This window comes from Bos grunniens, chromosome 3 (genome assembly GCF_055505025.1).
Source record: "Bos grunniens cultivar Pamir isolate PY7600 chromosome 3, Bosgru_T2T1.0, whole genome shotgun sequence".
Classification (NCBI taxonomy): domain Eukaryota; kingdom Metazoa; phylum Chordata; class Mammalia; order Artiodactyla; family Bovidae; genus Bos; species Bos grunniens.
The window spans coordinates 100,909,278-100,934,386 of record NC_141167.1 but is presented as its reverse complement, the minus strand read 5'-3'; the positions used below and the strand labels follow the sequence as shown (position 1 = coordinate 100,934,386).

Below are 25,109 nucleotides of genomic sequence, written 5' to 3'. Positions count from 1 at the left end.
TTTGAAGATAAAATAGTCCTTCCCCCTGCTTGTAGGTAGGTTGCTTTGGTTACAAACTGTAGGTGAAGTAGGCTCAAAGGCTGCATTAGTCTTTCTGGGGTAAAGGGATAGAGATACATAGTTATACAGAAGTTTAGAGAGAGTGGATAAGGGAACATTTGTACCCTTAGTATAATCTAGGCCTTGGAGAAGAGAGAAGACTGGGTAAGTGGAGAGGGGAACATTCAAGGAATGAGAACAGGGAGCTGAGCCTGTCTTGTTTGAGGGGCAGAACAAGTAGACTCAGTGTTTCATCTAGGAGAGCAATGAGATTAATAAAGTTGGAGAGTTAGATGAATTGGAGAGGACCTTAAATCCCATGTAGAGGATTTCAGTTTATCTTTACAATGAAAAATCCTTGAGCAGGGAATTATATATGTAAATTAGTATTTTTGGAAAATTGTTTCAGCCATGTGGTGTGAAATGGAAGGAGAGAGAGCAGTTAGAAGACTGTTCAATTCTGGGAAAGGAGTCTTTACAGGGATGATGGGAATGGAGAAAAAGGAGAGATTGAAGTGATTTGAAGAAAACTAAACACCATTTGGTAACTGCTTTTATAGGAAAGAGGTAGATAAGAACAATGCACATGTTTTTAATCTGGGTTATAGCAGTAGGGGAGCTGGGTTTGTGTGGTTTCTAATACATTTATTCTCCAAAGGAATGCCTTGGTGGAAAAAAGCACTGAGTCTAGCCCAACATTCAGATCGTACTGAGTACAGAGTTTAAGTAACTGGTTTGCATGCCTTGTAAGTAGTGGAACTTGGTGTAGAGCCCATGCTTTTGACTGTTGTCCAGTGCTATTTCTATTATATACAGCTTACGAGGAGGTGGGTCAAGTGGTTAAATCACAGAGCCTGGAAGTGAAATGGGAAGTTGAAGACCACATTATGATGAGGTTTAACCACAAGCTGTTTCAGTTCCACATACGTTTTCCTTGTATTTAGGCTCTAAGTGTGTATAGTTCTCTCAGGCTCACAGTGTTACAATGACCTGGGTTTCTTAGAACTATCTTCTGAGTTTCACTTCCTCACAGTCAAGGAAATAAATTTCCTTTAGATTTTGGACTTAATTGCATATACTCTCTGACCCCCAATGTTTGAAGATAAAATAGTCCTTTCCCGTGCTTATAGGTAGGTTGCTTTGCTTACAAACTATAGATGAAATAACCTCAAAGGCCACCTTAGTCTTTTTGGAGTAATGGGAGGAGGAGAGTTTTGGACCTGAATCTTTCAAGCTTATTTACTCTGTCAGCAGTTACGAACAGTTTCCTTACACAGATCTTATTACTTAAAAAGGGCTGTAAATTGTATGGATCAATATGGTATTTTTGCTAATGGTATGTGTTTAGAGAATCAAATGGCCTTGTGAAAAATCATTTATATTTTGTTTTTAAATATGTAGTCAGGTATATTTAAGGTGTGACTCTTTCTTATACTTTTTTTCCTTTCCTTTGCTTTCCCCCTTCTACCAGGCTTTTACCCAATGTGGTAACAGATACCTGCAGACTCAAAATAGCATTTTCTGAATCAGCTAACACATACTATATATCTATTGTAACGGTCTGGCACTGTTAGATAATTTCATTAGCCAAGATTGAATATTTCTAGATTTTATGCTAAGTCCCTGCTAGCCACTGTATTCCAATGTTTGGCTTCTACAATTCTTATCCTATCTTAATCTTTGCCATGACTCTTCTTTTATAACTTTTTTTCTTATGTCATTTTATTTATTTATTATTTAGGCTGTGCTGGGTCTTCGTTGCTGCTTTCCTCCAGTTGCAGAGAGCAGGGTCTACTCTTTAGCTGCAGTGCGCAGGCTTCTCAGTGCGGTAGCTTCTCAATGCGGTGGCTTCTCTTGTTGCAGAGCATGGGCTCTAGGGCATGCAGGCTTCAGTAGTTGTGGCACGTGGCCTCAGTACTTGTGGCTCCCAGGCTCTAGAGCACAGGCTCAGTAGTTGTGGTGCATGGGCTTGGTTGCTCCACAGTACGTGGGATTTTCCCGGATCGGGATCTGTCTTGTATTCTACATTGGCAGGCAGATTACTGACCCCTTCTTTTTTTTTTAAAAAAAAAAAAAAGGAAGCCCTCCTTTTATAACTTTTGCCCTGGCTAGGGAATAAAGGGGAGAAAACTTTCCTGTTTAATAGTGAAGACCCTAGGCTGAGTTATACTAAGGGCTTTGTATAATCACCTCATTTATTACTAATAACAACTCCATAGGTTAGATATTCTTATACCTGCTTGCAGATAATTCATCCAGAGTATTTATTACTATGTTAATATTAATTCACCAGGATATTTTGGCACAGTTTAAGGTGCTGAGGGATATCACAGTGAATATCAGGTAAGGTTCCTGCTAAGACATAGAGAAGTTAAATAGCTTGTGCAAGGTGCCATAGCAAGAAAGTGGCAGAGCTAGGATTTAAATATAGATCTAATGGATTCCTAAGGGAATGTCGGCAACAGTTTTTATAATGTGCTTCCATTTACATATACTACATGTTGTCTGTAATTGCACATATCAAGTTGTAAAAATAGGTAAGTTCCCCCAGTATTTCTTTTTTAAAGGGTTCTTGATGAGTCCAAGAGAGAAATCTGCGTGGGGCTGGCAGGCACAGCTGCACAATTATTTTCCTGTCTTCTCCCCTCTTCTCCCCAGTCTGTCTGAACCCACTCATACCTGGGTGTAAACTGGACAGCTTGACCTGCTTTGGCATTTGGATGTGTTTGTGCTTTGAGGACTGGGAGAGTTGTTTCTTTGACTTCCTTGCCCACTTGCAAGTTCTTTCTTGTAGCACAATGATGAGTAATATGTTGTTAACATTGTAATGTGGTCATGCCAGTTGGAATTTTTTTTTTCTTTTTCCCTTGGTTCTTTCTGATGAGTGTGTGACTCTTGGGTCAAACTTGCTTTCCACAGCTCATTCAAACAGAGAAGACTTTCTATATTCAAAGGACTAGAAAATAGTCTCGAGGTTGGAAAGACTATTAAAATTCAATGTCTTCTGCCTAGCTGAAATTCAATTTTGTTGGCATTTTGGGTTTATTCTTTAGCAAGTGTGATCCAAGAGAGTACTTGTTAGATTAAGGCCATTATTACTATGTGCCATATTTGGAATGAGCAGTGTTCTGGAGTTAGCAGCTTAAAAATAGGCACAGGGTTTTTTTCCATGGGCATTACATAGTAGAAAGCATTAAAAGATGCTTAAATCTGTGAGAGTGATGTGCTGAATTCCAGTAGGAACTGAATTCTAAGAACTAATCAGGTGGGATCAAGGTTGTAAGTGTTAAAACTAGTATTGGGGATCCAGTCAGTTTAGCATTTTGATTCCAGAATTTCTGGGCATGGCTCATGAGGTTAATGAGGTGATTTATATGGGTGTGTCTAGCCTAGTGCTTGGTACTTGATTGGTGCACAATAAATGTTAGTTAAATCTTTAAAAAGATACTTGAATAGAGAGTGTTGTCAGTTTGTCTTTCTAGAGCAGCAGCTTCATCATTAAGTATTCCTTCTTTTGAAGAATATTTGTTGAGTCTTTAACTGTGGGTAAAACATTTGGGACAGATTTATAATAGCAGATTCTTAGTGAGACTGTGATCTTAACATTTATAAATTGAATCAGTTAGGCCTAGTGTTTAATGGGGAATTTGTGATTTTACTTTGCTAGAGTCAGCTATTTGCTTTTTTGATAGAAATAACTTCTTGACTCTTTGGTGGAATTAAAAATGCCAGTTAAACTGGGTTTGATTTTTTTGATATTTGAAATAGTTGCCTATGATGTTTCCTTTTATCTTCTCTTCATTTTTTCAGTAAATAAGACAATATATTTGAAAAATGTATTGTGAACTGCAAAGCTAGCGGTTGTTATCTCCACCACTGCCAGTACTAATATTATGGGTTAGTAATAAATAGGATTCATTTTTACAGGGGTTGGTTTCCATGATTAATTTCAAGGAGAAAAACTCAGGGGACAATGGGATATTTGCCATATGATTTGTGTACTGATTGATACCTTTTGTACTTTTTGTGGAAGGGAGAAGGAAAAGCAGAGACTTGTCACCCTGAAAACTTGGCCTTGTGCTATGTCATTGGGAAGGTTGCCTTATACTACTTTGCTGTGCTCTGTAGTGGCAAGAAAATTAAGCAGGATTTATTATCTGTTAGAGGCTTATAGTACATTTTACTGGAAGCATCTGTCTACACAGAAAACAGTTCATCCCAGTTTGTTGGTAAGATCAACCACATTCCTACATTATGGACCTTATAATAAATAACAAAATTATATTGGTCCGTCCAGGGTAGTATCTGCCTGGCCTCCCAATGTAGGAAGATTGAGGAAACAGTGCCATTGACCAAAATATTTGGTTAGCTGTTATCATCAAAAGGCTTTGCAGTCAACTTCTGATGACTCGTATTTTTGGAGAAGAACATGTGATTTTTATAATCCAAAATAAGTTATTCAGTAAACTTTGAAAAGACTACTTACTTTTCAAAATTTCCTTTTCATCTTTTTCTGTCTCTTGTCCCTGTCCCTTGGTCAATCTTTGTCCAATAAAGGAATTTAGCTGATACCCGTCTGGCATTTTCTGTGGAACCAGCCCATTAGATGAACATCTAGAAAGCAGGGATACTGTCTCATACCTCAGTTGGTAAAGAATCTGCCTGCAGTGCAGGAGATCCTGGTTCGATTCCTGGGTTGGGAAGATCCACTGGAGAAGAGATAGGCTACCCACTCCTGTATTCCTGGGCTTCCCTTGTGGCTCAGCTGATAAAGAATCACCTGCAATGTGGGAGACCTGGGTTCGATCCCTGGGTTGGGAAGATCTCCTTGACAAGGGAAAGAGTACCCATTCCAGTATTCTGGCCTGGAGAATTCCATGGACTATATAGTCCATGGGGTCGCAAAGAGTTGGACACGACTGAGCGACTTTTACTTTCAGTTGATGTATGGTATGTCCTCTTCACTCAGACTGCCTGGCATTGAGTGGGTCCTTAATAAGTGCTTACTGAATGGCTGAGTCAGGAGGTTAAGGTTTTCATTAGGGGAGAACTGTGTGACTCTCGGTGCTACTGTGCTGATCAGATCATGGCCCTTTCTAAGAGGACGAAGCAATGTAGCTTTCTCAAAAATAAATGTGAATGCAAGGAAAGTTTTTGCTTTGATATTTGCAGGCATTTTACATTTTAGGACAAGGAGAAGTAATATGTTAAAGGTTTGTGCTTTCTTGATTTTTGTGTTTTGTTCTGTTCAAATTTTAATTATTGCTATGATATCTTAATAATGTACGAGAAGCATAGCGTCATACTATCAATAGAAAAGAAAAAGGAAAATCTCTCTGTATGTCACACGTAATTTAATAAAACTTCAGACCTAAGGGATATAAGTCTAGAAGAATACAGTATCTCAAATCCAATTTATATTTTTAGTGTTGTTGAGCAAAACAAAAATGATGATTTAATTTGAATGTGTCTTTGTGATTTTCTTTATAGATGGATGACTTCCTTTTTTTAATATGGTTTGCTTAAGTAACTAAATTTCCCAGGTACACATTTTTTTCTTTGATATATATCTGTAGAAGTAAGAGATTTAGCTGGGTGGCAGGAGAAGATGGAATTTTCATAGATAAATCCACAAAGTGGATTACATGGAGAATTGAAAATTATCAGTATATGTGAAGTCAAGTGAAGATTTCTGGAACAGGAGTTAAACAACTTATGTTCTACACACTGTTTTCTCACTGTTTAGCTTTGGGCAAGTCACTAAATCTCACTCACCTGGTTCTCAGTGTTCTCATCTGTCACTTGAGGGTATGGAATGAAATGATCTATGATATCCTGGTTCTAAAGTCCATAATTCTAAAGGGCCAAATAAAGAAAATAGACTGACTTTTGGTCCCTTACCACCAGCCTGTTCCACATAAGAGCTGAATGTGACGTGTTGATGATGTAAATAATAGAAGTGTTTAACCTATATTCCCAGGTCGACTAGACTTGTCAGATTGTGTTATATGCTCATAATTGATTTTATGTGCATAAATATAAGAGGCTTGCTTGCTTTTAAAAGAGCAGTTATTACCACAAAAGGTACAACCTAGGAGGCACTAGTGGTCAAGAACCCACCTGCCAATGCAGGAGACATAAGGGCTGTGTGTTTGATCCCTGAGTTGGGAAGATCCCCTGGAGAAGGAAATAGCAACCCACTCCAGTATTCTTCCCTGGAAAATCCCATGGACAGAGGAGCCTGGCAGGCTACAGTCCATGGGGTCACAAAGAATTGAACATAGCTGAAGCGACTTAGCACACACTTTCATACAAATGAAAGGGACCCAAATAATGCTCAAGATACCCTGGGTTGGAGTTTCTGCTTCTTACCTGTAACCTGGAAATAGGAATATGTATGTGTTGGCAGGCTTGGTGGGGGTGGAGAGGGTTGTGGTGGCTAGTAGACAGTGTGGGTGAATGTGGATAGTAGTTAACAGCAAAATATTCAAGAGCTCTCCAACCTGTGGACTTTGCATGGCTAAACTGATTTGACTGTGCTATAAATCCCTGGGGAACTGATATGAACCCTGTGTTGTATTCAAATTCAAAATACGTAGGTCCAAGCTCCTTGCTATCTGGGTATCACTTAAGTTTGTAAGCTTCTCTGTGTGTGTGTGTTTTCCATTAGAAAATAGGGGATAAAAAAGTCTCAATGGGTATTTAATTTTTAAAGTTTTTATTAAATGAGGCCATATTTGTGAAAGTGCTTTTAAAACAAATAAATTATAGCAAAAGAGAAGCTATTCTTAGTGAACAGATAGCTGTACAAATACATCTATTCCTATAGAGCTTGATTATACATATCTATGGGTTGAATGGTGACATTTAATAATTCAGAAGACTGTTTTAGGTATTTTTTTAGGTATAGATTAGCTCTTGATTATCCACACACATGTACTAGCATGAATAATTTAGAACCACAAATATTTGTTAGGCATCTGCTATGTGCCAGGCAGTTCATTAGGCCTGTTTAGAATTTTTTAAAGTATAAAATAAAGGTGCCAGCCTCAGGGATCTTAGTCCTACCTAGAATGCATCTTGTCTTTCAGTCTCATGAGCTCTTACCCATCCTAAAGCCTCAGTTTGAGAAACTTCCCTAACCCATCCAGGTAAACTAGTTGCTTCTTATACTTCTTACCCCACTGGGCACTAGAAACGTGTTGAGATTTCTCACACCAGACTGGAGTCCCTTGAAGGTAGGACTGTGGCTTCACCCTTTGTATCCTCAGGTTGTGGTGGACCCAGCTTGGTAAATTTTGAATGAATGACTGATAGTCAGATTGGTGAGATAAGAAGGCCAACTAATATGACAAGGTGGTATATGGTATCAGCAAGTGCCAGTGGATAGTAGTTACAATCCACACACTGTACCCATGGGAGTTCAAATGAGGTTTAGATATACCCAGGAAAGGTGGTACCGTGGAACTGCATTTGAAGAATTAAAAAAAATAATAGTGATAAAAATATCTTTCTTTGAACTGAATTATATAATTAAAAAAAAGACATTTCTTTTTCCATTTGTTTGAGGCTTTTATAAAAATTAGTAATAGTATGGTGAAGGAAGTTAATTTATCAGAAGAAATTTACAAAGTGAATTAATTTCCTGTGGGTAACTAATTGCAGATGGGATAGTCATTGTAATTTTTTTTTTCCTTCTGCTATTTCTTCCCTTAAATGGAAGTTCTGTAATTGACAGTGAAATGGCCATTAGTTAGGAATCAATAAGGGGAGAGAAGGTTGTCAACTACTGAATATTTGAGGGTTGATTCTAGAGAGATGGTGTGTTTTGTTTTTAAACTAGCCTGTGTGGTTTCGTAATATTTATTTTTCTCTCATGTCAAAAGTTCAGTAATCAGAATATTTTTAAGGGCTTGTAGAACTGTTGTTTGTTTGTTTGTTTTACAGGTTATTCTTCTAAAAGTTGAACTTATTGGGAGTTGAACCTTGGACTACCCTTCACCCTAGCTGAAAGGAAAAAAAAAAACCATTGTGTGGGCAAATAGGCATAGTGGTCTGGATCTAAAAAAGTAAACACTAACGTGGTTTCTGTTCCTATTCAAGTTACTCTTGTTGTGCCAATAATATAATAATAGACTTTCGTTGTGACTCTCTCTGCCCTTATTTTTCCAAAGGTCACTTCCATTGTACAAGCCTTCCAAATTATTAAATTTCCCAGATAACTATAACCCAGGGAGCCTTTTATCAGTAGCACTGAATAGAGAAATGCCAGTTCATAAGGAGTTCTCTGTAAGCTTCTCCCTCATTTGTATATTAGTATTTGGCTGTTGATGGGATTTGTCCTTTAGGAACAAATTTTGCTGTTTGTAGCCTGATTTAAAAATAAACAAAACTAGAAACTTTTGAGAAAAAAAAAATAGTTAAATCTTGTTCTGACACATACCAGTGGTAATGATAAAGCCAGAGGTCCAATTCTTGAATCTTTACTGGTGTGTTTCCACAATAGCCTATGGTATACTGATAAATTGTTTTGGGAGTGGTAAATTATATGATCGGATTCAGTTTTTTCCTCTTACGTTTGTTTTTGGGGGAGAAAATAGACATCTGGAATGAGTAGGGTAGTAAGGGTTAAGGGTGGGGAGGTAGGGCTGGTAGATTAAGGCATGAGAATTTTGGTCAATATGTGGGAAATTGCTGTTCCTGGAGGTCTGGGGATAAATGAACTATTTAATTCTCCTGCTGGTGCAGGAGACACAATAGGCATGGGTTCGATCCTTAGGTTGGGAAGATCCTCTGGAGGAGGAAATGGCAACCTACTCTAGAATTCTTGCCTGGAAAATTCCATGGACACAGGAGCCTGGCGGCCTACCGTCCATGGGGTCGTAAAGAGTTGAACACCATTGAGAGGCCGAGCACACGCACAGTGAGCTCGGTCTGTACCTCTAGGAGAGGACAGACTTTGTTTTTTGCTCTTTTTTTGAGGGACTATCTGGGAGAAGATACAACTAAGGGAATCTCTTTATGACATTTTCTTGAGGACTTAAAAGACACTGGAATGGGAGTGATAGAACAGGTACTGTGTGTATGTGTTAAGACTGGGCCAAGAAATGGCTGTAGGACTAGAGGGTTTGTTTGTAAGAGTAGAGGGAGCTTCTGAAGGAGAGACAAAGGCTGGGCACCAGCAGAGTGAGGCAGAGCTTGTGGGAGGGAATTAGGTGCAAAGAAGGCAATTGACTTGTTTTGAGGACTTATTGAACACTAGGCACTGTCCTAAAAGCTTTTTATATCTTACATTATTTAATCCTAACAGGAAGTCTGAAGTGTAGATAATTCCCCCAGTTTATACCTGAAGGAACAGAGGCGCTAAACAGTCATATTGCTTACCCATGATTGCACAGCTGTTAGTAGTTGATAAGGGATTGGAGCCTAGATCTGTCTGAATCCAGAGCCTATTCTGTCTCTCCAGGTGGAGGTGAAAGGAGTTGAGGCAGCGAGGATGGACTTGCACGCGGCAGACTGCCCATGTCTCCTCAGTCTTCCTCCGTGGACTAAGTGGAGTTTAGTACTTGGGAGTCAGATTGGCTGGACTTATAAAAATCCTGGTCCTACCACTTTTTACTGTGGATTATAACATTTAGTGATACATCAGGCTTCCCTAGTGGCTCAGAGGGCAAAGAACCACCTGCCAGTGCAGGAAACATAAGGGATGCAGGTTTGGTCCCTGGGTCGGGAAGATCCCCTGGAGAAGGAAGTGACTACCCACTCCACTATTCTTGCCTGGAGAAGCCCATGGACAGAGAAGCCTGGTGATTTATAGTCCATGGAGTTGCAAACAGTCAGACTTAACTGAGTGACTAACACTATAACATTTAGTGGTACATAGGTCTTTTTACGGAGAAGGCAATGGCACCCCACTCCAGTACTCTCGGCTGGAAAATCCCATGGATGGACGGAGGAGCCTGGTGGGCTGCAGTCCACGGGGTTGCAAAGAGTCGGACACGACTGAGCGACTTCACTTTCACTTTTCCCTTTCCTGCATTGGAGAAGGAAATGGCAACCCACTCCAGTGTTCTTGCCTGGAGAATCCCAGGGACGGGGGAGCCTGGTGGGCTGCCGTCTCTGGGGTCGCACAGAGTGGGACACGACTGAAGCGACTTAGCAGCAGCAGCAGCAGCAGCAGCAGGTCTTTTTAGTATGGAATTTAGTCAAATCTTCCTTTGTTTCTAAGAAGGTAATATTTTGTTTTTTTCACTTGGAAGGGCACATATTAACTAAAAAAAATCTGCCAGGATAGTCTTTCATTTCTCCCACCCATCTAGTCAACAATTGTGTGAAATTCTAAGGGTTTCTGTCCTTTCTCTTTCTCCTTGTCTGGATTCCTTGGAACTGACATCACAGACATGGAGGAGTCACTGACCTTTGAAAATTCTTGACGGTCTTGAATGTTGTGGTTTTCCAGTGAGTTTGGGGAGGAGTTGGAGAGTATTCAGATACAGCTGTAATGCATCAGTGGACCAGGAGAGTGGGTATAGTGTGAGAATGTGGACACTTTGGGGGATATTTTAGATGAGAGAATGTAGGGTCAGTAGTTTCTCACACATTTTAACATAACTGTATTATCTACAGCTATGTATTATCTATAGCTATGTTAAATATCAGTATTTAATTTTGAGTCACTTTTCTCTGTTACTAAACAGTTGGGCACTCATCATGAAGACTGATTTTAGTATTAGTCTGAGCTAAACAACGTTTAGGGAGAGAAATCTGTTGCGAATAAGATCATATAACAATCTTAAGCAAATGTATTTGAGATGCCCACTGTTTACAACATGGTGAACACTATGAGATGCCCGGTTTAACACTGATTATCTGGTTATTGTCAATACTGGGGCGGGGGGGAGGGTGTAGTGGGATACCGTACAAATAGAATTCAGTTTATCTGAATGAAAACTAAGTACTTACCAGGTGCTAGGATGCTAGGAATACAGGATGAACAAGACAAGATTCCTTCCCTCAAATTGCTCATGGTTTAGTGGGGAGACACACATGTAAATAAACACAAGTACTGTGCAGTATGATATGCTGGAGGGAGAGTACAAGATGAAACACCAAGGAGGAAGTGGGCACTTTAACTTGGGAAGCCAGGGAAGGTTTTGCAGATGAGGTGGTACTTACAGTAGCCTTAAAGAAGAAATAGGAATTCACCTGCTAGACCAGGAGCCAGAAGGAACAACATTCACAAGGGAACTGAAATTTGAAGCATGTAATATACTCGCGGAACTATCAAGTACAAGAGGGGGAAAGGTGGGATGTAGATACGGCCGGAGGATTAGGTAGAGCTGGATCATGAAGGGCCTTATTTGTCTTGAGTAGGAATTTGGATGTTAAGCTTTAGTCACTGAGGATCCATTGAGCAGTGGGATATAATACTGTCATATTTGCATTTTAGACTGATCAGCCTCTACAAGCAACCACTGTGAAAAATGGCTGGAGAAAGGAAGAGGGAGAAATTAGAAAGCTATTTCCTGGGGTCCAGGTTTTGAACACCTGAGAAAAGATAAAAGAGATGTAGCCTGCAGAAGATGTTGGATGGATCTGAGAATTCTTTAAGATTAAAATTACTAAACTTTAGTAAAGGACGATTTGTGAGTGAGGATAAGGCCAGAGAGAAATCCAGGGTGGCTCCCAGGCTTGTGACTTAAGTGATAGGAGGGATGATGGTGCTACTTGCTAGAAAAGGCAATTCTGGAAGAAAAATAGCTTGAACAGGTGGAGGGATAGTGCTGAGTCTGAAGTGCCTGTGGGATTCCTGGTTGAATTAGAAAGAGTTGGGGACAGCAGATGCTTTTGAAGTCATCGACATTTGGGTGCTCAGGGGCATGAATGAAATTCTTCAAGGGGATGATATAAAATGAGAAAATGGAAGGCTTGAGGTTAGAACTGTGGGTGAACTAACCTTTGGTGCAGGCACAGAAAGAAAAATTCACAAAGGTGACCAAGGCACAGAATGAGAGAGGCAGGAAGAGTGGTCCGTTTGTCTCAAATGCTACAAAGAGACACTTTAGATAAGCAGTAAGGAGGATGGTGATGGTCTTCTGTATAAGACAGCAGTGTCCTTGTCTTTCTATTGAACCCAGTTTTAGTTGGTCGAGGACTGACCATCAGGTGAGAAAGTACCATCAGTGAGTGTAGTCTAATTTAAAGAGTTTTGCAGGGAAGATGAAAATAACAGCCAGCAGATAAGGCAGGAGGAAAATCTGAAGGAACACCCCTTGCTTTGTTTCATACTTTTTTCTGTGAAGTTGGAAGAAAGGTCATCTACTGGGAGTAAGGGAGGTGATAAGGATTTGGTGGGAGGCTCAGGGAGAATGGTGAAGGGATAGGATAGTAGCCGAGAAGACTGGTTAGGTACTAAAGCAAAAGAAAGCAGTGTCTCATTGAAAGGAATGAGAACACGATATATCTGTAGTCATATTACTCTGTATTATTGTGGGCTCTTGTCTTGTACAATAGCCTCATTTAGTAGTGGAGAAGTTGAATGTGAGATCTATCCAGATTGTGCAGATGAAAGGATAAGGGAACTAGGTTTTTATGGGAGAATAAAGTGATCACTCATTATGTTTATGTTTAGATAGGCAAGAAAGGACAAAGTGGAATCTAACCATTTTTCTCATCTTCTCTGCTCTCATCCTAGTCTAGCTCACTGTCATCTCATTTTACCATAGTTTTCTAAACAGTTCTCCCTAAATCCACTTGTATTCCTTATAAAGCATTCTTCCCACTGCAACTGGAGTGATCTTTTAGTATTTTAAATCTGATTCTGTCCTGTCCCTGCCTATCACTCTTCAAAGGCTTCTCCTTACTTTTAGGATATTAATAAGATCTCAGTCTTCAGTAGGGTCCACTGGGCCCCCCTTTGTTCTCATTTTTCACTGTTTTCACCTCTCTGTACCTCCTTGCCACAGAACATTGATATGTTTCCTCCACTCAGAGCATTCTTTCTTTCCCAATTTGTCTCCAGTTCCTACTTATTTTTCAGTTCTTAGATATAATATCACTTCCTTGGGAAAGCTTTTCTTGATTCCCTATATGCTATAATGCCCCTCCCCCAGTGTTTCTCCCTATTATAATCACAGTTGTTTGTGAAATTTTGTGTGTTTTTCCTCTATACTAGAAGCTTTGTGAAGATAGAGATTACGTCTAGTTCGTGGTTATGTTCCTAATCCTGACCATAGTGCCTAGCCCAGAGTAGGCACTCCATTAATTTTTGTTGAATTAATGAATAAGATGAATTGAAGAATTGGATGGTTTAGTCTTGAGGCAAAGATGTTCTGAGGTGAGATAGCAGGTTTAGTAGTAGAGAGAAACAGCTGGAGGGGAATGAGGTTGTAGCCAGAGTAAGATGTTGGGAGTTGAAGATTTAGAGGTAGAATGGTTTCAGGGCATGGTGGGTCTGAATTGCTGAGGTACAGATGAAGATCTTGGCATTTGATGAGTTTATGAAACTTTAAGGCAGAAATGCTGGATAGATTTTGCAGGTGGGTGTTGAAATTGTTCAGGAGGGTGATAGGATTTGAATTGAGGAGAATATAAGGCAGAGTCATGAGTCATTAATAAACATGAGAGATGGGCACAGCACTTTCCTGTGGTGAAAGAATATAATGGCTAAAAATCAGTGCAGTTCTGGGAACCAGTAATGACTGTCCCTAAAGGTGGCACTAGTGGTAAAGAACCCACCTACCAAAGCAGGAGACATAAGAGACAGGGGTTTGATCCCTGGGTTGGGAAGGTCCCCTGGAGGAGGAAATGGCAACCCACTCCAGTATTCTTGCCTGAAAAATCCCATGGAGAGAAGAGCTTGGTGGGCTACAGCCTGTAGAGTCACAGAGTCAGACACGACTGAAGTGACTTAGCAGACACACTTGGAAGCAGTATGGTACAGTAGAGAGAGCATGTGTTCAAAATGTCTGAGTTCAGATTTTGGGTAACCCACCTGACTTTTCAAGCCTTATTCCTTTCTGTGTAAACTGGGAATAATAAGCCTGCTGCAGGAGTTTTGTTGTTAATGAATAAGAAGTGTTTTTGAAAGTGCTTAATATTAACTTGTTATTCTTTTTAAATTATCTATTTATTTTTAGCTACATGCAGGCTTCTCTCTCTAGTTGCATCAAGTTGGGGCTTCTCTCTGGTTTTGTGGCACAGGCTTCTCATTGTGGTGACTTCTCTGGTTGCAAAGCACAGGCTTCAGTAGTTGCGGCTTGCGGATTCTAGAGCTCGGGCTCAGTAGTTGTGGCACACAAGCCTAGTTGCTCCAGAGCATGTGGGATCTTCCCGGGTCAGGGATTAAACCCATGTCCCCTGCACTGACAGGTAAATTCTTAACCGCTAGACCACCAGGGAAGCCCTGACTTATTTTCTTGGTTACTATCCTCACTTCAAGAGAGCATGGAAGTGGAAGTAGGGATGAGAAGCAAAGATAGTAGCAGAAGTGAACTTTGAACAAGGTATGTGTCTTCATTTATTCTACTTGTTGAGTTTGTAATATAGGGTTGGCATAATCGTTTATGCATGAATACAGGTAATAGCAAGTACTGATATAAGGAAGAATTTTGTAAAAGAAAAAAAAGAGGCCACTGGTTGGCTCATGATAACATTCTAGTGTTGACCTACAACAAATTTTTATGGAAAGAAATGCTTTATATAATCATTTTCCATGAAAATTCCATCATTTCTGGAAGTAGATTTTACTGTTCTGGAGAAGAGATCAAGCACCATTATGTTAAAGAGAGAGGAAGGCTGGTGATTTAGTTAAGAAAAGCATTTTCTAACAATTAGACCTGTCCAACAATAAAATGGACATTGTAGCAAAGAAATGAGTCTCCATCAGAACTTGTACTCTTGTGGAGATAGGATGATTTATCTGTCAAAGATGCAGTAGAAGGATTCTTGCGTGGAGGCTGACATTGGATTACATTATTGCTTCAGTCCCTTTTTGCTGAAGAAGTTCAGCTTCATGTTTCAACTTGAAAACTTCCTTTAACTTGTAGTAAATGTTAGTGATTTCTCCACCAACTGGGAAAGTTAGAAGAGTTGCTTACCAGTCCAGATCAATGATTTTAAAACTATGGGCGATTCATCCAAGAATTGGCTTCACAGGTGGCACAGTGGTAACGAATCTGCCTGCCAATGCAGGAGATGAAAGAGACGCAGGTTTGATCTTTGGGTCAGGAAGATTCCCTGGAGTAGGAAATGGCAACCTGCTCCAGTATTCTTGCCTGAAAAATTCCATGGACAGAGGAACCTAGCGGGCTACAGACCATGAGGTCATAAAGATTGGACATGACTGAGTGACTGAGCACTAACGAGCACACAGAGTCCCTCTGATTGGAAGACTGGAGGATTTGACTCTGATTTAGATTTGTCAAAACACCATTCAATCAACAAATATTTGAGTGCCTCTTCTGTTTCATTTGAGAGTTTGAAAGCCAGCGTTTTCTTTTTTTCCTTTCTGTGTGCCGAGAGCCAAGGACTGTGAGTCTTCGTCGTCACCTAGTCCCATTTGGAATTTGAGAAGTCCCATTTGGATAGTCCCATTTGGAATTTGAGAAGCTCAAGCCAGGTGTTGGAAGTGGTGAAAAAAAGGCTGCAGTCCTCACCTGTTGGGTAGGGTGAGGGTGGAGTCCATGGCATGTACCTTGGAGACATCAAATGTAAGAATGTGCTGCCAAGAAGTTTGGTTTAGTGCTTTGAATCTTTGAGCAAGTCATTCTAGATAATGTTGGACCTTGAAATTATTTTTTAAAACTGTATTTGGAAAAGACTGACCTGCTGTGTTGGCATGTGAGGTCTAAGATGCCATGATGTTGATGGTTTTCATTGGCTTCTCTCACTCAGAAGCCTCTTTTGGCTTGGAAATTGCCTATGAACCTGTGGCTTAATCAGCTTCACTCTTCTGTTGGGCACCTTTTTGTTGATTGTTAAGGAAATAGCATCTCACTCCAGTATGCTTGCCTGGAGAATCCCATGAGCAGAGAAGCCTGGCAGGCTACTGTCTAGAGGATTGCAGAGTCGAACACGACTTAGTGACTAAACCACCACCACCATTTGTGTTGTGTATTTCCCACATTGTTTCAGAAAGTTATTAAAGTGGCTTTACCTAGTTCCTTTACTTTTTTTTTTAAGAGATAAAGTTGAAATTCATTTTGTAGGTATGCTCTTGGTTTTGGATTATTCATGTGTTTTAAGTTATTTGGACTGCTACCATCTCCTGTGACCTAAGATGGTGTGTGTGTAAAATGGGCTTGAGGAAAGAATCTTGTCTGTATTAGAAGAGGGGGAAACCACTCATTCACCTGTAAATTTTGAAGTAATTCAGTTCTTAAGCATTTTATCTAAGGAACTAATTTATTTAGTAACTTAGCATTTTGAATTTGAGGTTCAGTTCAGTTCAGTCACTCAAGTCATATCTGACTCTGACCCCATGGACTGCAGCACGCCAGGCCTCCATGTCCATCACCAACTCCCGGAGTCCACCCAAACTCATGTCCGTTGTGTCAGTGATGCCATCCAACCATCTCATCCTCTGTTGTCCCCTTCTCCTCCTGCCCTCAATCGTTCCCAGCATCAGGGTCTTTTCAAATGAGTCAGCTCTTCGCATCAGCTGGCCAAAGTATTGGAGTTTCAGCTCCAGCATCAGTCCTTCCAATGAACACCCAGGACTGATCTCCTTTAGGATGGACTGGTTGGATCTCCTTGCGGTCCAAGGGACTCTCAAGAGTCTTCTCCAACGCCACAGTTCAAAAGCATCAATTCTTCTTCACTCAGCTTTCTTTATAGTCCAACTCTCACATCCATACACAACTACTGGAAAAACCATAGCTTTGACTAGATGGACCTTTGTTGGCAAAGTAATGTCTCTGCTTTCTAATATGCTGTCTAGGTTAGTCATAACTTTTCTTCCAAGGAGTAAGCGTTTTTTTAATTTTATGACTGCAATCACCATCTGCAGTGATTTTGGAGCCCCTAAAAATAAAGTCTCTCACTGTTTGCATTGTTTCGCCATCTATTTGCCATGAAGTGATGGGACCGGATGCCATGATCTTCATTTTCTGAATGTTGAGCTTTAAGCCAATTTTTTAACTCTCCTCTTTCACTTTCATCAAGAGGCTCTTGAGTTCTTCTTCACTTTCTGCGGGTGGTGTCATCTGCATGTCTGAGGTTATTGATATTTCTCCTGGCAATTTTGATTCCACCTTGTGCTTCATCCAGCCCAGCGTTTCTCATGATGTACTCTGCATATAAGTTAAATAAGCAGGGTGACAATATACAGCCTTGACCTATTTGGAACCAGTCTGTTGTTCCATGTCCAGTTCTAACTGTTGCTTCCTGACCTGCATACAGGTTTCTCAGGAGGCAGGTCAGGTGGTCTGGTATTCCCATCTCCTTCAGAATTTTCAACAGTTTATTGTGATCCACAGAGTCAAAGGCTTTGGCATAGTCAATAAAGCATAAATAGATATATTTCTGGAACTCTCTTGCTTTTTTGATGATCCAGCAGATGTTGGCAATTTGATCTCTGGTTCCTCTGCCTTTTCTAAAACCAGCTTGAACACCTGGAAGCTCACGGTTCACGTATTGCTGAAGCCTGGCTTGGAGAATTTTGAGCATTTCTTTGCTAGTGTGTGAGATGAGTGCAATTGTGTGGTAGTTTGAGCATTCTTTGGCATTGCCTTTCTTTGGGATTGGAATGAAAACTGATCTTTTCTAGTCCTGTGAGTTTTCCAAATTTTCTGGCCTATTGAGTGCAGCACTTTCACAGCATCATCTTTTAGGATTTGAAATAGCTCAACTGGAATTTCATCACCTCCACTAGCTTTGTTTGTAGTGATGCTTCCTAAGGCCCACTTGACTTCACTTTACAGGATGTCTGGCTCTAGGTGAGTGATCACACCATCGTAATTACCTGGGTTGTGAAGCTCTTTTTTGTATAGTTCTTCTGTGTATTCTTGCCACCTCTTTTTAATATCTTCTGCTTCTGTTAGCTCCATACCATTTCTGTCCTTTATTGATCCTATCTTTGCATGAAATGGTCCCTTGGTATGTCTGATTTTCTTGAAGAGGTCTCTAGTCTTTCCCATTCTATTGTTTTCCTCTATTTCTTTGCACTGATCACTGAAGAATGCTTTCTTATGTCTCCTTGTTATTTGGAAGTCTGCATTCAAATGGGTATATCTTTCCTTTTCTCCTTTGCTTTTTGCTTCTCTTCTTTTCACGGCCAAAAGTTCTTTATGTATTGTCATAATTTCTGACAATTGTGATATTGAAATGGAAGTAAATTAGACACTGATAATAAGCAGAGCAAAAGAGAATGTAAGGATCATAATTTATGAAGCTTTAGGGAACTGAAGTTATTTTTTTTAAACCCAGAAATGATCTTAGAAGTCATCAAATCCAAGTCTAGGATATACAAGAGGCAACTGAGACCCTGTAAGTTATTTGACCAAAGTCACCTAGCTAATATATATAGGTGTAAGTAAAAGTCATATGATATGAGGGTGGTAGAAATAATGACAGTATGTTAACGTCTCTTTAGAAAGGAGAGTTTGTAAAACTTTGAGAGATGGATTGAGACTGGGACAGACCATTAGAGAGGGGTGATGTGAAAGGTGAAGTACCCTTGACTTTCTGATCTGAATTTTAAACCTGGAATTGATTGGTTTGGTGGTGGCTGATGCAGAGGTTCAGTTAGTCATTTAATCATTTATTCATCAGGCATTTATTGACTGTCTACAATATTTACAATATTGTAGATTCTGAGCTAGATGTTGGGGCTACAGATATGAATTAAACATTTCTTTCTACTCCTGGACTTCTTGGCCTCCTGGAACAGAACCAGAAAGAATACTTTCTATTTTGTCATGTCTCTCCCTCTCAAAAAAAAAAAATCCTATGTGAAGTTATTAAGTTAGTGGCCTACTGGTTTTATGACCTACAAATCACTGCTGTTTCTTTGCCTTACTGTTTCTATGGAATGCAGAAAATTAGGATCTGATCACACCAATAAGTAAGCTGTGTCTTGGGGTCTGGGGAGGTGTGATGAGAAAGTACCTGAGAATCATCCTTAGCGTTTAGGTTGTTTAGAAGGAGATGTTTCTGGAGAGACAGTCACCTGAGCCACCCTGCTACCCTTGGGAACTCCACTTTTGGCATTTCCCCTAGAGCAGGGGATTGCTGGGTGTGGTGGGGCAGGTATGTGCCTGGTGGCTTTATGAACAAAGCCCTCTTCTGCAGAGAACTGTAAACCTGTCTGAAGCGGCAAATTTTGGTGAGAAGTTGTTCTTCTCTTGGTTATTGCTTCCTCAGCTGGGACTGCTAACTTCAGAGGAATGTGGATTGGTGCCAGGCTGATGGGTCAGGGACATAGTTCCTGCCAAAGTCAAGTCTGAAGAAGAGACCTTTTTCAGGTGAACTTACTTGGCAGTCATTTGTCCTGATTGGAGAAAAAGCATGTTTCCTGGGTTCATGAAATTAGTGGACAAAGATTGACCTTTGTTAGGAACTCTTGGCATCTCTACCCTGCTTTGCGTAATTGCAGAGTGCTTTATTTTGAGTAGTTTCAGATATCCGTTTGCTCCTCCCATTTCCTCAGCTAGCATGAGAATACTAGTCAACTTGAAAGTTATTCAGTGTGTAGTATCATTGATTCAGCAAATATTTACTGAGGGCTGGGTGCCAAGGGGTACATGCTGGGGATATGTTAATGAATAAGACACACAAGCTCTGTACTTTCAAGAAACTTGTGTATTGGAGGAGGCAGCTAGACAGCAGCTAATTAAAATAATTTCAAAATATATTGAGTGCCTGAAAAGAAATAAACCAAGTGCTATGTTAGGGGATAGCACAGGTGGGAAGTTCTTCAGGATGTGAGTCCGCTGCTGCCTTCCATTAGTTTGCACAAGCAAACTGAGGAATAGAAATGGCATACTCTAGAATGGCAGAGGAGGAGCGTTATATAGGGGAAATGGTGAACTGTATGTAATGAATGGATGATAACTAGACTTGTGATGGTGATCACTGTAGTGTTGATGGATGTTGAACTATATTGCTGGGCACCTGAAACTTATGTAATAAAAGGGAAAACAACTAACGTTAATAAGGAATTAGGAAACCATATTACTCTTTATAGTAAATTCAGCTGAAATGAATGAGCTGGAATAGTTTCCCCATTTGGTTAGGAAGCTTCTGATACTGGGCTGTGATCATCCCATTCCACTGTGCGTCAGGCCTTATGTGTTTATTTCCTCCTCAGGTGGAGGCTTGACTTTTGATCTATGTCCTCCCTACATCAGCTGCTTGAAAGTACTGAATGATCACATGACCCTGGACATGGATGCTGTCCTGTCGGATTTTGTCCGTTCCACAGGAGCAGAACCAGGATTGGCCCGAGATCTTCTGGAAGGTAAGGAGTCTTTGGGGGAGAATGAGAAGAGAGACAGTAAAACGTGCTATTTATTGTTAGGATAATTTGGAATGTAAGGTGACCAGAAAGATACTTCATGTATGGTAGGCCTTACATTTAAGTTACTTCTAATAATCTAGTTTGTGTGTGACCCCCCCCATAATTTTAAAATGTAAAATTCCTTTTTCACCTTGAATTTTTGGGTAGGTTTTCACCACTGTCAATTTATGCTTAGGTAATACAAGTGAAATTTGAGATTAGTCCACTAAAAGCATAATTTTAGGTCTGTAAGACTTCCTTTTTATATATAAATGGCTTGGATTTTCATATTTGGGATCATCCATATTTGTTTTTTTCTTTCCTTTCCTAACTTATATGGATCATTCTGTATAGAGTGGATTAATTTAATGTTTTCGTTTTGCTGCTTTTGTTTACTTATATCTGTATATACACACGGAAGTGTGAATATTCTAAATTTTAAGATCATTTAGGCTTGGCATCATTTCAGCAGGATTCTTTGTTTGGAGTCATAGTTAACAGATGCTTTTTGGTGATGAAAATACATAATGACACAGGAAAAAAAAAAAATGACACAGTTAGGTAAACATGTTGGGGGATGGGCCAGTTCTTAGTATACACAGGTAATTTTTTAGATTGTCAGTCCTTAGTAAGGTGTGGCAGTTTGACATTTACTTAGCTACCTGTGAGACTAGTGTTGATTTAGAAATGGAAGATCAGGGTTTAAATGGCTTTGCCTTTAATTTACATTTGCAGTTTCATCTCCTACTACTGTTTGCCACAGTGCCTGTGCTCCAGCCAGGCCTGACTTGTCACCTTTTCCTGATCATATTAAATTGTCTCGTAAGTCTGCGTGTCCCTTCGTTCATTATTCTCCTGAAATTCTCATCCTTCTAGATTCAACTCATATGCCTTCGCTTCCACTTGTAGCATGTGTTGAACACTTCTATGTGTTTAGGATGTGTGAGCTACTTGAAACATTTTATTCTAACAACCATTCTGCAAAATAGGTTTTATTTTTCCAGTATTCCAGTTTTAAAAAACCTGAGGTCCAAGAAGTGAAGGAGAGTTTGAACCTATGTGATCTGGTTTCAGAGTTGGGCTCTTAACAAGTATGTTACAAGTTAATGTTTGCATGCTGTCTCTCTGTTGCACACACATCCATGTACACACACATTCATGCTATGAAAGAAAAGTTGAGGGTGCTGTGGAAGTTTAAGAGAGAAACCTAATTTAGATATAGAGCACAGAAAGGCTTTTTCTGAAGAAGTGACATGTGAACTGAACCCAAAAGGGTGCATAGGAATAGCAAGACAAAGTAGCTTATACAGGGGCCCTAAAGTGAAAGAGTTTGGCACTGATATTGATTGAGATAGGAAGAGTAGTACAAGAAAGTGGTAGGTAGCTGGTTAGGTAAGTGGGAAGCGGGATACAGAGAGCCTTTGTAGGCTATGGTAAGGGTTGTGCATTTCAGGGTATGTTCAGTGGGAAGCTGGTGAAGAATTTTGATCAGGGGAGTGAAATGACTGGATTTAAGTCTTTGAACAGGATACTGATTAAAGATACTGGAACTGACTGGAAGGTGGCCAAAAATGAAGTGGTAAAGTCAGTTAAGAATATTGTCATAGTTCAGGTGAGTGATGATGGTGACTTGGATTACAACAAAGTGAGAAGTGGGTGGATTTAAGACGTAATTTAGAAAGGGAACCAAAGGACCTGATCCTCATTTTCTGTCTCTTCCTGTCTCTCGCTTTTTCCTTTGAAAGTTAACTCCGGTTATAGTGTAAAGAACAATTTATAGGGGGTAGGGACTAGCAGTAAAGAGACCAGAGAGCCACCTCCCGGGAGGCCAAAGACCGGGTGACAATATGAGGACTTGAATTGGGGCAGTGATGATAAAAATGGACAAGAAAGAATAGATTTGAGAGAGATTTTAGGGGTACAAACAACCCTGAGACTTGAAGAGTGAGGGAAGAGGAAAAGTAGGGACTGAGGAATGGTGAAGAGCTAAAACGACTATAGTTTCTGGCCTGGAGGGGTTGAGATGCCATTCTTGATTCAGGGAATACAGAAGAAGGAAAAGAATTAAGCTTTAGGAGGGAAGATGATGGACATTCAGTTTTAGTCATATTGACTGTTAGGAGGACTTGATTTTAAGCAGTTTTTTTTTCTTTGTTTGTTTGTTTGTTTTTTATTTTAAGCAGTTTAGCAGGCAGTTGGAAATAATGATCCAGTGCTCAAGACAGATCATTTATTCATTCATTGGTGCAGGACAAAAGTCCTCCATTCTCCAACAGATATTTATTGAGTACCTATTATGTGCCAAGTTCTAGATGCTTGAACAAAACAAAACAAACAAAAATCTCGGCCTTTACATTCTAGAATAAGAGTCAATAAACATGATAACCAAGTAAATTGTAAAGTACTATATTATAAAGCGTTAGGTGCTACAAAAAATGATCTCGAATAGTGAGGCAGGTTGTGATTTTTAATTGGGTAGTCAGGGTAGGCCTTATTAAGTTATTAAGAGTGTGACATTTGAGCAAATACCTGAAGGAGTTAAGGAATTGACTGTGTAGACATAATGGAGATAGAGCCTTCTAGACAGAGGGACTAGTTGGTGAAAGGCTGTAAGTGGGAGCAGTCTTAGCAAGTTTCTGGGACCAGCAAAGAGGCCAGTATGACTGATGCAGAGTGAGCAAAAGGAGTTAGAGCAAATGGTGAGTCTGATGGTTCAGAAGTAAATTCATCCAGCATGGATGATTAATACGGCTTAACTGGAGAATTATAATTACAACAAGAAGCGTAACAGCAATGGCAGTAAATACATGTATAATGCTTTCTGTGGCCAAGCTATGCCAAGCTGTGTTTTAAGTGCTTTCAATTAATTTAATCTTCATAACAGCTCTATGTGGAATCATCTCTACTTTCATAGCCAGGGAGCTTGAAGCACAGAGGAAAGATTAGAAAAGTAGGCCAGGTCATAGAAAGCCTTGAATGTCAAACAAAAGAGCCTTAGCTTTATTCCGTAGGCAGTGGTGTATGCCACTAAAAAAAAATTTGATGATGGAACTAAAACGATCAGAATTGTTCTATAGAGAGATTAATCTCATGGGACCCTTCAGAATAGATTGGAGGTGGGCACTAGGTGATACAGGAATTGAATTAAGGTGGTGACGAATGAAACAGAGCAGAAGGAAGTGTGAACAGTTATGCAACATGTTATTTATTGGCTAGTTTAACTGGAGAAAGCAATTTAAAAAGTCTGTGGTAGCAGATCTATCATTTGAGTCTACTGTTAGTCCCTCCCCTCTATAATTTGTTCTTTACACTACAACCAGAGTTAACTTTCAAAGGAAAAAGTGTAGTGATTCTTAAGTTTGAGGGAATTAACAATTCCCTTGGATAGCCTGATGGCAGCTATCAGCTCTTTCTTTAGAAAAATGCACATACCTATAACTTTATGTACAACTTCAGGTGACTTAGGACACCCCAGAGCACATCTAGGCCCAGAACTCTCTGGATCTCAGAACTAGGAGACCTGGCTTGTGTCCTGCTGAGGCCCTGGTGCAAACTAGCTGTGACTTTGGGCAAGTAACTCTACTTCTTAAGACTTCCTTTGTCTGTAAAATGACATTACTAGGTCTCCAAGGGCCTTTTCAGTTTAGAGAGACCAGTGTTCTGTGCTCATGGAGCTTTCTTAGAAAACAAACAGCAAATAAATAAAGAAGTTGTGGTATTCCAGACTGAAATGTGTTGAAGGAAATTAGAGTAGGGGAAGGAAAAGGAAGACTGGAGTGTACATGAATATATGCTTGCTAGTTTTGGTAAGATGCTTAGAATGATGGTTCTGTGTCTTTCCTCAATTTTCCTGTACTCTCAGCACCCAATTCACTTTTTGTTTTGTATCCTGACAGGAAAGAATTGGGATGTGAGTGCCGCCCTCAGTGATTTCGAGCAGCTACGTCAGGTCCATGCTGGGAACCTGCCCCAACCCTTTAGTGAAGGGAGTGGTGGCTCCAGGACCCCTGAGAAAGGGTTTTCTGATCGAGAGTCTACTCGTCCTCCCCGGCCCATTCTACAGCGGCAGGATGACATCATTCAAGGTACTGGGGTGCTGAGGGCCGTTTCTGTATATGAAATAGAAAGGAAGTGAGATGGCTGCTAACCAGAGAATTTCGTGATTCTTTGGAAATGATTCCTTTCTTCTCCCACCTCCCCAGTCAAATAATCAGAGGTGAACTCAGTCCTCCAGCTGCTGGAACCCCTCATTGTTTGTATCTGGAGTACTGTCCAGATTAAAAGCCTTCTTCAGATACTATGAGAGAGAAGAAGGGTAACAATCTCATTGTCAAGATAAAGTACACAGAAAGAATTCAAAGGATCACTATCACCTACTCTTTTGGAGGGCATTTTGTTAATGTTTATTACTATCTGTCAAATTTTTCTAATGCATGTATACTCTGTCTCAGCAATTTTGTTTCTGGGAAGATTTTATCATGTGTATGTGTGTGTGTGTGTGTGTGTATCCTTTTAAATAAATACATACATAATTCATAAGTAGACAGACAGGTAGTGTAAAGCTTGAAAGTTA

At 40.0% G+C, this 25,109-nt stretch overlaps 1 protein-coding gene across 3 annotated transcripts in view; it reads left to right on the top strand.

The window, feature by feature from the left end:
• Positions 1–25,109, top strand: part of OTUD7B (OTU deubiquitinase 7B) — a 57,567-nt gene that overhangs the window by 11,992 nt on the left and 20,466 nt on the right. For 2 of the 3 annotated variants that reach the window (XM_086392366.1, XM_086392364.1), the window contains exons 2-3: positions 20,348–20,497; positions 24,433–24,621. In XM_086392366.1, the coding sequence (XP_086248492.1) occupies positions 24,490–24,621 (132 nt within the window). In that variant the 5' untranslated portion in view covers positions 20,348–20,497; positions 24,433–24,489. Of the gene's footprint in view, positions 1–19,329; positions 19,503–20,347; positions 20,498–24,432; positions 24,622–25,109 lie in introns of those variants that run through there. The other variant, XM_086392365.1, reaches the window with a different exon arrangement.